The sequence below is a fragment of the Castor canadensis genome, chromosome 14 (assembly GCF_047511655.1).
Source record: "Castor canadensis chromosome 14, mCasCan1.hap1v2, whole genome shotgun sequence".
Taxonomy (NCBI): Eukaryota; Metazoa; Chordata; class Mammalia; order Rodentia; family Castoridae; genus Castor; species Castor canadensis.
Window position 1 is genome coordinate 79,637,105 of NC_133399.1, and position 14,335 is coordinate 79,651,439.

The 14,335-nt window shown below is 43.9% G+C and overlaps 3 protein-coding genes across 8 annotated transcripts in view; 2 read left to right on the top strand and 1 right to left on the bottom strand.

The window, feature by feature from the left end:
- The first annotated feature begins 260 nt into the window (after window positions 1-260).
- Cldn22 (claudin 22) lies at window positions 261-10,753 on the top strand. Its single transcript, XM_074054899.1, has 2 exons — window positions 261-824; window positions 8,625-10,753. The coding sequence occupies exon 2, from the start codon at window positions 8,673-8,675 to the stop codon at window positions 9,333-9,335; it is 663 nt and encodes a 220-aa protein (XP_073911000.1). The 5' UTR covers window positions 261-824; window positions 8,625-8,672; the 3' UTR covers window positions 9,336-10,753.
- LOC109690008 (putative claudin-24) lies at window positions 6,481-8,084 on the top strand. The gene has a single exon (XM_020169108.2). It carries the CDS (start codon window positions 6,485-6,487, stop codon window positions 7,151-7,153), a length of 669 nt encoding a protein of 222 aa, XP_020024697.2. The 5' UTR covers window positions 6,481-6,484; the 3' UTR covers window positions 7,154-8,084.
- Window positions 10,331-14,335, bottom strand: part of Wwc2 (WW and C2 domain containing 2) — a 192,969-nt gene continuing 188,964 nt past the window's right edge. For all 6 annotated transcript variants that reach the window (XM_074054897.1, XM_074054894.1, XM_074054892.1 and 3 more), the window contains one exon: window positions 10,331-12,950. In XM_074054897.1, coding sequence (XP_073910998.1) covers window positions 12,884-12,950 — 67 coding nt within the window. In that variant the 3' untranslated portion in view covers window positions 10,331-12,883. The remainder of the gene's footprint in view (window positions 12,951-14,335) is intronic.

A 14,335-nucleotide genomic window follows, 5' to 3' on the forward strand; every position in this document is an offset into this window, starting at 1 on the left:
TCACTTCTGTTTGTGGAGTGGGTGGGAGGTTGTGTCCCCAGATAGGACAATTCCCATAATCCTCTCTGTAAAGCCCTGTTGCTGTCTTAGTTTGTAACTTTACAGCCACAAAGCTAGCACAGGCTTCCCACAACACCAGCTGTGGAACGCATTCGGAGTTCTGACTCAGTTCCTAGGACGGTCACTGTGCTGAAAGCTGGGAGCGAGCAAATAAGACTTTAAGACAAAACAGTTGCCCACGATCGCTCTTTAGAGAGTAAAAGCTTAAGACCTGGGCTTTGGTGTGAGACAGGCACAGGCTTGACCCTGGACTCTCATGCGTCAAGCTTATTTTAAGGCTCAGAATCCTTATCTGTTCGATGGAGCAATGATAACGCCCGCATCATAGGCTTCTTGTGCTATAAATAAGACAAGGCTCTTGACCGAATGTCCAGCAAGCAGTAAGTGGCAGAAAATGGTGACTATGGTTATTACACTTCATTCCATCTCTCTGTCCTGCTGCGAGAGACAGAGGATGTCCCAATCACGACCCAACGACCCACAGCTCGTATCTCAGACCGTTTTCTTAGGCGTTAGCCCTTTGGAGGTTTGGAATAAAATCTCAGCTGAGGCCTCTGAGGAAAGAAACCTCAGAGACTGAGGCTTTCAGAAACACTCCACCCACACACACCCAGTTAGGGAAGAAGCTTGCAAGCCTGCCCTGGGGACTCCACGCCAGCACTCACAAGAAGAAATCAAGTTCACAGTGATGAGGGTTCCCTACTTCCTTCCTCACCTGCCATCACCTGCCATGGACTAAGGGCCCTGGAGCCACTCATAGCAGAGTAAGTATGGGGGGGTGACCCATCCTGGGGTGTCCGTTCAGACACTGCCCTCTGCTCTGGGAGGGCAACAATGAGGCTTTCTGGAAGGCCTGTGCACTCCCCCCTGATCTGTGCCCCAGAGGCTCTGCTGAGCTGAACCCCCCTCATTCCTGCTCTCACCCCGTTCACCCCCAGAATGTCTTGAGCAAAATGTGTCAGATGGGTGGGACTAACTTCCTGGTGTGACTCCCTGGAGCTCCTCTGCTGTAGGAAGGCAGTAACTGTGAGACTAAAGACCCAGACGTACGTGTGCAGGTACACAGCAGTATAGTTAGATTTGCTTGTGTCTATGTGTATAACAATTGGGTAATGTTACAGATAATACATAAATCATGATTATGAACATACTAATCTATGAATTAATAGGATTCACTGTGACATTTCCACACATGCATATGTCATTGGTCATGTCCTCCCTCCCCTCCCTCTCATCTCCAGTCCTAGTCTTAATGTCCCTCTTTCACTTTCAGGTTTTTCTTTTTCTTTTTTTTTTCCCCCATCAAGGTTCTACATATGAGAGAAAATACACAATACTTGTCTTTCTGTGTCTGGCTTATTTCTCTTAATGTGATGATTTCCAGTGCTACCCATTTTCCTGCAAATGACAGGATTTTATTATTCTTTATGGCTGAATAATACTCCACTATGAATATACACATCATATATTCATATATGTTTTTCTTACAGTCTCTTGATGTCCTGGGGTTTTTTTTTTCTCCAAAAGGCAATGACTGGGTCTTTTTATTTTTTCCTTTCTCTGTCTCTAAAACCTTTGGATGAAATCTTCAGTGGTACTAACTAATGGGCAATTATAAAATCAAACTAATCCATTCAAGTAATTGATAAATGCTATGAATTTCAAAACCATTTTTTCCTTAACCATCAGTGTCCTAACTTCTGGTGGGTATTGGAGGAGTAGAACAGAGAGGCAGAAGGGACCCATCTGTGTGTCAGCTGGCAGACATCGAGAGGCGGTACAAGCTGGGCTGGCAAACTCTGGACGGGCCCGCCTTGTGCCTTCACCACAGGGCACGGGGCTGGCTGAAAATGCTGAGGAGCCTCAGCTCTGAGCTCCAGGCAGCAAAACCAAAGGGCCTGCTTCTCCAAGGTCAAGCTCGGTGTGCTTGAGTCACTGCACGGCTCCTGCATGGCTAATTTGGCCCGCAGGGGCTCAGCATAGTGATGGGTGCAGCTACCTCTGCTGACTCAGAGCTGAGTCCATTTTTAGGAATCTTGGGGGGGGGGGTTTGTAAAACCCAGCCATCACTAAATACTGAATGATATAAATTTGTAATGAAATTATATTAAAAACAAAGGTGTTCCTTATCCTCAAATCTTACCACTTCCTAATGACTTCACTTCAATTTCCAGTTATCTACGTTCTGGAGGTTGCTTATTTCCTTTGTAACTACATGACAAAATGCCACATCATGGCGGGCTGTGGCACCTCTAAGTCCACGTTGAGCAATTCCCATCAGGAGTCTGAAACTGGCCTTGGTGGCAATGTTCACACCAGGGAAGCTGGCAAAGCCCAGAACCCAGGGCTCTCGCAATGGCCAGTTAGATGCTCACTTGCTCTGCATAGGGGTAGACACAAAAGTCCAGCTGGAATAAGCTCCAGATCAGACTTTTCTTGGGACAACAGTGCTAAGAATATACCCAGGGGACCACCCGGGGCCACCGCTATGCTCCAGGAATCGAGGCTCAGTCCCCAGAGGTCCACAAATGTAAGTTCCCTTGGTCCTCTGTGTTTCAGTTCTAGCATTTACGAAGTGGGGGTGTGCTGGGCTCACCGCCATGGGAGACTGGGATCACCTCAGCCAATCCCCATGAGCAGTGCCTGGGGTACAGAACGCTTGTGGTGATGACTGTTATTATGACCTGATGTAACAAAGTTCAGTCCCTCATAGTATCGTCTTAAACTATCCTGTTTTTCCTCTTAAGAGAATCCTACATGCTCTTGATCGAAAAGTACGACGATATAAATCATCAGAATGAAGAAAAGAAAGAGTGCTCCCTAGCACCCTGTGAACACTGCGTGGGCCTGCAGTCTTCACTTATACAGGGTGTCTGTGCTGATCCCCTTCTACAGTAAGGTGCTCTTGTTGCCAACTCATGAGGCCTCGATGATGGGTGTCTGATTCTTGTAGTTACAGTTCCTTAGTCATCCGCACACAGGGGCAGCCATCACCAAAGGCAAGTGAGCACAGCACCCACAGTGCTGGCAGTCTGTCTTTACTGTCTTTATCTTTTAGAAGGATCATGGAATCCGTCTGTTAGACAAATATTGTTGAACACATACAAGACACGTGGCACTGTGCTATCGGGCTGTGAAAGCAATGGGGTGTCTTGCTCTAGTATTGAGAATCACTCTTTCATAGAATAAGAAGTATTTTAAGGACAAAATAAACTACAGGTTTTCTTTTTCTTTTCCTTTCTCTCTTTTCTCCCTCTCTGCTGCTTTCTTTCCTTCCTTGTTTGTTTCTCAAGATAGCCTCTTGCTGTGTTGCCCAGGTTGGACTCGAACTCTTGGTTCTGATGATCTCCTGATCCAGCCTCCTGAACAATAGGTTTTCTAGTCAAATGGCATTGTGTTGGGCTTTAGACAGAATCCCTTTGTCATTACTGAGATGTTAGTGAGGGGGAGCTGGAGACTTGTCAAGAGAAGGGGCAATGCCAGGGAGTTGGTAGGGGGAGGCAGGAAGAGCCTCTCCCACAGCTGTTCTACTCTCTTCCCAAGCAGCAGATACCTTCCTGCAAGATCCCTAACCAAGCTAAAGACTTTACCTTGTGTCCTTCACACAGCTAGTGACCTGGCCTGGAGTTGGAGTTGACACCAGTGGTGCTGGACTTCTGGAGGGCTTTTAAAAGGGTGATTCTAACAGCAGGGATTTGTGCCTTCCCACTGACCTTAGAATCTGAAGCTCTCCAATGCCATCTTGTAGCCCTGCCCCCACCCCTACCCTTGTCCCTGCAGTGGGGCCCAGAGCCCCCAGTCCTTTTGGCAGCAGTCAGGTCCCTGTTTGGCAGTTGGTGGACCTGCTTGTGGCTTTTGGATCTTGGCTGATACAAAGGTCATCACTGAAGCCACCACTCAGGTTTCTAAAACACAAAAAAGATCATGTCACCCTTGCTTGTAACCTTCGAAGCCTCTTAACTATCTGAATTTAGTTCAGAATAGTTTAGAATAGTGTTTAGAATCGAAACACTTTGGTATTAAATATTGTGCTCCACACCTGGCCTCATTTTCTCTGTGTTCTCTTGCTTTCCCCCCATATTCCAGCTACTGAAACAGTTCCCAGATGCTATAGTTTGGAATGTGGCATGTTCCCCCAAAGGCTTGTGGGTTAAAACTTTGGTCTCCAGCCTGTGGCACTATCGGGAGATGATAGAACCTTTTAGAGGTGGGGCCTAATGAAGGTCATAGGTCACTGGGGGTGTGCCTTCAAAGGGGATTATGGGACTGTAGTCTCTTCTTGTCTCTTTTGCTTCTGGGCATGAAGGCTTCCCTTCTACCACACCCTCCCACCACGATGTGTTGCCTCACCTCAGGCCCCAAAGCATCAAAACTGTGAATCAAAATAAACCTTTCCTCTTCTTAATTATGTCAGGTATTTTGTTACAGTAACAGAAGGGTGACTAACACACCCAGCTACCATTTCTCAGGAGCCACCTTTTCTTTCAGCACACCTTTGACTGCCTGTCTGCCCTGCATAGTAACTTCTTCCTTAGCACCATCTCTTTTGGGATATTTAACACACTGTCTTCTTATTTGGTTTTGTCATGCTTGAGAACATGTCTTAGCATTCCTAGCTCTAGAATGGTTGCTGGCAGGGTGGGGGCCTGAGGATGTCAGGCTGAAGGAATAAACCTGATGAGGCCAGCCCTGTCACTGTAGCAGCTGTGGGTTAGTAGGGAGCATAGAATAGGTAGCCAAGTGACTGGCACAGGATGGTGGTGGCAAGAGTTTGCGGCAAACCCGTTAAAGTCTACACAGTCAAGTTTGGTTATGATCACAAACTTAGACTCGAGCATAAAAACAGAAAACCAGAAAGAGAAAGACCATCTTTTCTCTTAGAATGTAGATTTGGTAAATGCTTCAGTAACAGTTTGATCTGATTTACTCTCCAGGACAGATTTATTTTCCAACAATGGCTGCAAAAATATTTCCACTCCCACAAGCTCTTCCAGAACCCTGCTACTCCCCCATCAAGAGATGGAGTCTAGCTGGGTGTGGTGGGGCATACCTGCAATTCCAGCTACTTCGAAGGCAGAGACTGAGAGGATCACAGTTCCAGGTCAGCCCAGGCAAAAAGTTAGTAAAACCCCACCTTAACAAATAAGCCAGGCCTGTGGTCCCTGCTATAAGGCATAAGTAGTCCCAAGGCATAAGTAGGAGGATCAAAGTCTGGGGCCAGCCCTGGGCAAAAAGCACCAGACTCTACCTAAAAATAACTAAAGCGAAAAGAGCTGAAGCGTGGCTCAAGTGGTAAAGTACTGGGCTAGCAAGGACCTGAGTTCAAACCCTAGCACCAGGAACAAAAAAGATAGTAACGTAGCCTCTGGGCCCCTCAGACCTCGTCCTCCCGGTGGGGGCCCTGAGAAGAGGAGCTGGGTCCTGCCAGAGATGGAGCAACCCTGAGAATCCCAAGCATGTGACCTTCTGCCCTGGCCTGTGAGGCCCTGTGTTCTCTGGGGGTCATGCTCTGCAGAGGTATGCTCTCAACATGGCCTGAACCAAAAAAACAAGAACAGGCCTCAAAGGTCAGCCCCATCCTGGCTGTTAGTTGCATAGCAGACTTTTATCTTGGAACTGGCAGAAGTCTTGATGCCTAGATCTGCTCTGCCTTTGCAGCTGAAGGACAAGGACAGCTCAGATCTGCACAAAAAAACACCTTGGGCTTCATGAGGCCGGATAAACAGCAGGGTGAAAGCTGGTCCTTCCCTGGAAAGATGCTCCTTCCTCAGGGCCTTTGGCCACCCGTCTCGGTCCTTACCATTTTAATTAACCCAGGGAATCAGCCTCTACCTTTCAAAGGGATCCGAGGGAAACCTTTGTGCCAAGTCCCAACAGAGTCCCTGTGACACTCAAGAACGTGGGCCGGGCTCTTGTGTAGGTTAAGGAAGTCTGAGAATAATAAAGATTATAGGGAAACAGTCTACCTTTCTTTACAAGGCCTCGTTCTGCATCCCTGAAACCTCAGATTCTGCCCTTACAATGAAGTTCTGTTGTAGAAAGAGCTGGCTTTTTATCACCACTTAAAATCTAATTAATCCATATTGAAGCACAAAGATTTCTGTTGTACTTTAGGGTGAGGGGTCATAGAGCCTTCTTTGTTCATCCTTAGACTTAGAATCATCAAGCATTGGGGATATAATTTTACCAAGCAAATTGGAAGGTAAGAGATCAAGTCCTTATCAGAGAGCCTAACTCATAGTTTTAACAGAGTCCTTCATCCTTTATATGAAACATTATATGCAAGAGGAACAAAAACGCATTTCAGAGTACCCAAAGAGTTAATGACCAAAGCTTATATTCCAGGCGGCATAGAACCAAGTTCATCACACTACTGTCAACCACACAGGACTGCAGATCCTATAGGGTGGCAGTCGGATGGTTTATGGCAATGGCTTTAGTCTTCAAAACAGCAATGCAATCTGTGGGGCTCTCGTTATCTTTGCTGGGATGGGTTTTATCCATCATTACAACTTACCTGCCACATTGGAAGAACCTGAACCTGGACTTAAACGAGATGGAAAACTGGACCATGGGGCTCTGGAGAACCTGCGTCATCCAGGAGGAAGTGGGCAAGCAGTGCAAGGACTTTGATTCCTTCCTGGCTTTGCCGGCTGAACTCAGGATCGCCCGGGTTTTAATGTTCCTGGCAAATGGGCTGGGGCTTCTGGGCCTGCTAGTCTCAGGGTTTGGCCTGGACTGTTTGAGAATTGGACAGAGACAGCAGGATCTCAAGAAGCGACTGCTCATCCTGGGGGGCGTTCTGCTGTGGACCTCAGGACTCACGGCCCTTGTTCCAGTCTCTTGGGTGGCCCACATGACGGTTCAGGAGTTCTGGGACGAGACCATCCCAGACATTGTCCCCAGGTGGGAGTTTGGGGAAGCCCTCTTCATTGGCTGGTTTGCTGGATTTTCTCTTGTGCTAGGAGGATGCCTGCTTCACTGTGCAGCCTGCTCAGCCCCAGCTCCTCGAGCCTCGGGCCACTATGCAGAGGCAGAAATGCAAACTCAGTGTCCACATGTGGAAAATGAAACTGCGGACCCTAAAGTGTAAGAGGCTGATGAGGCCTGATAGTCATATCCTACAGCTATGATGACAGAGGTCCTTGTAATAGAGCTTAATCTGTGCTGCTCATTTTTTTCACTCAGTAACTATTTTTTTGTATTAGACTCTTCCCTCCCCAATCTGAAGATAAAGGAAAATCTTGTATCTAAAAGAGAATGGTCATGGCAAGGATTACACAGATGCGAATGAAAAGGCGTCATTGATCTGGTTATTTAAATCAGCGTGTGGTGCGTTTTGGTAATATAGTCCATGTGGAGCTTTAATGTATTAGTTTTATATTGGGAAGCTGTGTTGTCACTGGTAGTTGCGAATAAGTTTGTTTTCTGAAGAAAACAATAATAATTTAAAATCTTTCAAGTGTTTTACATTAGTAAAACTACATGGTAAGCCAACTCTAATGAGTCATTTCCACAATGACTGGTCTTCTGTGAACAGAAGTGGTTTGTGTTTGGAAATTCCTGGGCACTCTTTAATTTTCATCAGGATTTTAAGGGCTGAAGGTTTTCAGAACATTGTGGTTCTCTCAGATTTTAATTCATAGTCAATCTCCTCTTTTGTCTCTTTCCTCAAAAGCTTCATACTTTAAAGAGAAAAGTAATGCAAAAGAAATTTTTCTTGATATCTGGATATTGCCAGTTCATTTGCTGGAAAGAAAACTTTGTCCAGCTAAAAAGTACAAACATAAAGACGTATGCTTTAGCAGTAAGCAAACAGATGTCCTCATCACCAGTCCCAGGGCTTAACTCCTCCACAGCACAGAAAGCATATTTCAGCAAAGAAAAAAAGCAAACCAAACAAAAAGATGTTTATGCACATGTGAGTGAATTCCACACAAAGGAATGTAGATAAGTAGACTTGATATCTTGTTTGGTATTGTTTCACATGTTGTATGGCAGAAAAGTCAGAGACTTTTCTCAAAACAGGCCTGACTTAAAGGTCTAGAGAGATTTCTGATAAGATTGATTTATTTGGTTAAGAAATACTTCTCTTGAACCTATTTTTAAAAATGGTAACACCCACTATTATCATAACATACACATTGAAATGTGAGAACTGATGAAAATCTGACAGGTGCAATTAGGATGATGTAAAGCAGGAGGAGTTGAACCAAAACCCTCAATTAAACATTTTTGCACTTAGACTTAATTGACTTGTTAGAATCGTTGGGAACAACATGAAGGTAATTTATACTTTAACAATGAAAGGAGGATTAGTACTACTTAATTTTAATTCACCCACAAAATGCTTTCTACAAAATTCAGCCCATAGGACGCAAACATGATCTTGGCTACACCTTGGCATGACTGGTTTGCAGATTATTTCCCTTCCTTTTCTGCAACCTTTTCAACATGGAATCAAACAATAGCAACTCTGGCAAGAGTCCTCCTATATACACAATGAAAAAAAATATTTCTGAGCTCCACAAGTGATAACTTAAGTGTCACACTTCTTTTCACAGCAACCGAAGGGTAGGAGTCGAGTTGGCTAAAGCTCACAGGACTTTGTAATGGCTTTAGTCTTCAGAACAGCAATGCAATCTGTTGGACTTTTCTTATCTTTGCTGGGATGGGTCTTATCCTGCCTTACAAACTACCTGCCACATTGGAAGAACCTGAACCTGGACTTAAACGAGATGGAAAACTGGACCATGGGGCTCTGGAGAACCTGCGTCATCCAGGAGGAAGTGGGCAAGCAGTGCAAGGACTTTGATTCCTTCCTGGCTTTGCCGGCTGAACTCAGGATCGCCCGGGTTTTAATGTTCCTGGCAAATGGGCTGGGGCTTCTGGGCCTGCTAGTCTCAGGGTTTGGCCTGGACTGTTTGAGAATTGGACAGAGACAGCAGGATCTCAAGAAGCGACTGCTCATCCTGGGGGGCGTTCTGCTGTGGACCTCAGGACTCACGGCCCTTGTTCCAGTCTCTTGGGTGGCCCACATGACGGTTCAGGAGTTCTGGGACAAGACCATCCCAGACATTGTCCCCAGGTGGGAGTTTGGGGAAGCCCTCTTCATTGGCTGGTTTGCTGGATTTTCTCTTGTGCTAGGAGGATGCCTGCTTCACTGTGCAGCCTGCTCAGCCCCAGCTCCTCGAGCCTCGGGCCACTATGTAGTGGCAGGAATGCAAGATCACTGTCAACAACTGGAGATGAAACACGGCAACCTGGAACCCTAAGCCCAAGGGAGCAGAAGCACATACTCTTCAGGAAGTCCTGCTCAGTGCTGGATTTGGTAGGACCTCCTGCTACAGTCACCCCTTCACTATGATTTTGATTTTTTAGAATGCAATTTAGCTACTTAAAATATGATTTCTTTCTAAGACTGGTAAACCACTTTCATTTTCTACTTGGAGACTATAAAACCAATCAAGACCTACTAGGAATCACATTAATTACTGCCTGTGAGTTTTCTCTGTTTCAGAATAGGCTCAGTGATCACACAGAACTGGGAAATAAAACACTGTCTCAGTGCCTATCTATCTTTGAAGGTATTATTCATATGGAGATGAATCATTTTAGCAAATGTTAGTGCTGACCGGTTATTTCGTTCAGGTGTTTAAGATAACTTATTATAAGAAACTAGGGTCTCACTGGGTATTTATTTAAAATGCGTGACACCTGATTATACTAAAAAATTGCTGGCTCTTTGAAAGATTTAGAGGAGAGAGACATGGGACACATCTTTTCAACTGGAGGCTATAGTGGCTGAGTGGAGCTTTCACTCAGGCCAGAAGGGCAGTCTTGTATTCTGGACAGTTCAAGTAGCAGAGCAGCCACAGGGGGCATGACAGGTCTGGGCAGGTGCGTGTGGGCAAGGCCTCCTGGGACAGCCACCTCCTCGTGGAGCACACTGCCAGTGTAGGTGACACATCAGCACAGCACATACTCGGGAGCCCTTCACTTCCCTTGCACAATGGAATATTCTCTCTCTTTTCAGTAACATGTATAGTAGTTCAAACAAGAAGTATTTGCAACAAACTTTTGGCTTGGGGAATTCTCCATGGAACAGTTTATATATGCTTGGTACAGGGTTCAAATAAACTCTTGTGTTTGGGAAATTTAATGAATAATAAGCAACACCAAAATAAATATTGGGCAATATGTATCTTTGTTTAAAAGAAAACAATGACTTTTTCCATTCACAAACACATAGAAAGTGCAGAAACCAAAGTTAATCTATATGATGTATTTGCAAACTTTTACAAAAAAGACAAATTAAAACAGAAACATACACAGAATTTAACCTGATTAAATATTTAGTTCAGTCCTGAGCTTCTGATATTTAATACAATATAGATAAACCCATAGCAAAAATTTTTAAAAATTTATTTGATTTGTATGCTACAGAGATTTAGCTAATCTTTGTTCATTTGGCTAGTAATATTTTTTTGTACTTGTAATACTTAAGATTCTGATATACAAAATTGTAATAACATACTGATAATTCAAACTTGAGAACTAAATATTAAATTCTTTTACCCTGTGCAGCATAGATTCTACATTTTAAAAATAGTATTTATAATATTAAAATTCGTATTTGTCCATATGGTTTTGTGATGAAGTTAGTAAGAGGTTTTGTTACTGTGAATCATTGGGTTAGTACAAATATGACAGATTACTAAAAGCTGCCTATGAATACATAATACTATTGCTGATTTTAAAGTATGGGAAAAGGATTATTAAAATAAGTTTGCCTCTCATGTTAGAACTGAGCAAATTTTGTGGAATAAAACCAAAAGCCATTTGGTCACAACTGTTAACTACCAGCCTGAGACAGATTTTATTCTTTAATACTTGTCTGAAACTTTTTGTATTGCAAAAAGTTAACAGTTAATCTGGTGAAGATTTATAAAGTTGTAAATATTCCAATATAGCCTTTTCTATGTCCAACATTTAAAATGGCCAGAACCAAACTATATATTAAACAGAACATAAATAAGATCGTAAATAAATAAATGAAGAAAATAAAATCGTACGGTACAACTACACAAAATTCTATAAACATTTTCATGGTCAAACTAAGAAGCTGAAAACAGCTGACCTTCATTTAACTCTACATTAAATAAACTTCTGTCGTTCACATTTGACATCGACAAGGATGAATGAATGGTGTTCTTTTTCTCGTTTTCCTTAGTCACCTAACAGAACAAACTGGGCAGCCCTGAATGATTGTACTCAGTCAATCACTAGGCTGGGTTTTGTTCAAAGTAGTGTTGCGTCCAGTTATATGTCTTCAAAAAAATTTGTATATAAATGGTAGAACATTTAGGAAAAAACAATTAAGATTTTAGGCTCAGAAACTGCTTAATTTGAACTTCAATTCTGATAAAGTGAACCTTCTAAAAATACACATAATTAGTTTCAAGAAAATAAAAATTGTTGCTAGTGAGGATTCTAACAGAGGAAGAGAACTTTAAGGGTTCATTCCTTTAAGATGATTTTGTGTTTCTAAAAAAAAAATTTAGTTAGCCATGTAAGATGGCTAACCAAAAATTGCTTCTTTCAGTAGATATGGCTGAAATGACCTAATGACTGACTATGTGTTCTAAAATCCTTTATGTTGGCAAAGCTACACTGAAGACTTATTTTTGTTTTTTTTAAAGAAGTGCCTGGGTTTAGTCAGTTTATATGTCTAAACTTGTTCATCCAGAGGGTTGTTTTTTAAACAAATGGTTTAGCTTACACTCCAGATCAATGATTCCCAGGCATATTCTTTACTTTGCTCCGAACTACTTGCCATAATTTATAGAAAGAATCCTCTCAAAAATGAGAGCTGCAAAGTAATTCCTAGCAAATGTGAAAATCTGTTTGATAAGCCGTTTCCTTTATTTTTGGCAACTTTGATTCAATCAAGACACACCCTTTTTTTGTTCTTGGCTTCATGCCATGACTGGGAGTATGTCCCCTCTGTGCCACCAGCACTGTCTGTCCTCAGAGCCTATGGCCACCACATGCTTCTTCTTGGCACCGTCCTCACCCTACCACAAAACCCCGGTGCAAGCAGAAACTCACATTTGAACACTGGCGAATTCAGGTTGGGTGGAAGCAGCCACTGCTCACAATGAGTTTCTTTCATGTATTTTCGGTAACAGGTGCTCTCATTTCTCCTGCCATGCTCTCTGGTGTCATGAACTACAAGATCTTTACTGTGGTTAGGAGCACTGCTCTCCTTTTTTTCTAGCCTCAATATTTCATATTTTTTTGGTTTCTTTAGACAATTATAAAAGAACAAAAAAGGAAACTGTTTGAGGAAGCAGTGTTCTGACACAGGTAAAGGAAAGGAATAGGGCACCTGCACCAGGTAGACTGGAGTTCTGCTGTCTAGTTCAGAACATTACACAGTGCTGCTGCTCTTCATCAGTGTACCACACAGTGAGGGAAAAGCCAAACCACCTCCCAGGTGAGCTGCTCCTGTGCCAGCTCCATGGACAGACACTGGGCTCTGCCTCCGTTCCACATCTACACAGAAAGCCCACTAGTGACACACTGTTCAGTTGCACCAGGCTATCCCATTCTTGCTATCTGACTTTTTTCTTTCTTAAACATACAAGAGTTACATTCAAAGCACTTTACAAATGAATGTGTTGAAAATCTGGTGAAATAAAAGTTCTTCAAGAGTTGACAGTTATGTTACAAAACAAACAAACAAACAAACAAAACAGAGTAAATGTTCAGTTTTTTGCTCTTCCTTAGGAAAGTGAGAAGCAATGTGCCAAGCCACAGGTCACACATCATCAGCTGGAAGGGACGGGATGCTGATCTTGGCTCGTGTGAAGTAGGCGATCTTCTCCCTAGAGGCAGGGAGGGGGAAACCACTTCAATGTGATGCCGAAAATCCTGCGGCCCTGCCAGACCCGAGAGCTCTAGGGTGCTCCACAAACTGGGGCGGGAAATCTGTTCCTCTGGCAGAGGCAACTCCATGTAAAACCAAGAGCCTTTGTCTTTTAAAGCTGGATAGGCTGTGAAAGACACCTGCAGACCATACCAGTAAGTTCTGGGAGTCCCACTGGAAGACCACATGCAATCCCTCAGGGCTCAGGGCTCAGTACTGGTCTTTCTAAATCAGGTAGGAGAGGAACGACAAGCGCCCAAATCCTGCACGGTGGAAGTTTCCTGTTTTCCCCACAGAAAAACCCATAATACCAGGGGAATTCTTCACAACCAACCCCACAGTAAGGCAAAGACAAGCTGGTGAGTGACAGTATCACTCAAGTGCAGGGAGGAGACCATTGACTACCAAAGGGAAAAGCCCTGCATCCCAAAGCAGGGATAAGGAGAAGCAGCACAAAAGGGAGAAGCTGAGAGGGATGGAGCAGGGGGCAGAATGGTTTTCACCTTGAGAGTGCTAGAAAAATAGTAAGATTTTAGGATTGTAGTTACCAAAAACAAGAGCAGTCTGTCCATCCTTTCACAAAAATCTCACATTGAACACTGCGTTCCAACAACACGTATTCACGAGGGTACATCCCATGTGAGGGCTGGGCAGGAAGTTGTAAACAAGGACAGAGTACTGTCGTCCTGCCCCGCCCCACCCCACTACCAAGAAACAGGAAGTATGAGGCCAGAGACAAGAATGAGGATGACATTCTAAAGACTAAGGAAAGGCAGAGAAGAAAAGGAACAGTAAAAGCACAGAGGACACTGGGACCAGAGTTATTTTTTGTGGTACAGTGTCCTTTTGATTACTTCCATTCCATAAAACATGAAGAAGAATTTAAAAGACAAGAGTGTGGACATGGTGCTGGTGGAGGCCTTGAGACACAGCTGTGACTGTGGTGTTTGAAGATAATCAGTATTAGTTTGCCAGTTCCTACATTTGAGATAGTTCACATAAAATTCTTGGTTTCTAACTTCTTTTGAAAAATCAGAAGACTAGAGAACTCTGGGCTCCTAGCTTCTAGTGAAACAGCAGTTGACTCCCCAATCTCTCACCATCCCAGGCCAGGGTCAGGGACCCATCCTTCCATGAAGGGCCAAGCATTGCTTCTCTTCCAATCTTCCCTACTGGCACCTGCAGCCCCTGCCCCACTTAGATTTTTAGATTCCTCCTGCGTGCACCCAAGGGTTCTCTATGAATACCTTCGGCACCTCTTTCTACAAGGCATTGCAGTGGGCTGGTTGCCCATCTGTGACTCTAGACTGGAGCAATCTGGAGGAGCAGGGACATGTGTCATTT

What these genes read in the sequence shown, in the direction of transcription:
- LOC109690008 (XM_020169108.2), top strand. Translation starts at nt 6,485, where the DNA reads ATGGCAATGGCTTTAGTCTTCAAAACAGCAATGCAATCTGTGGGGCTC.
- Cldn22 (XM_074054899.1), top strand. Translation starts at nt 8,673, where the DNA reads ATGGCTTTAGTCTTCAGAACAGCAATGCAATCTGTTGGACTTTTCTTA.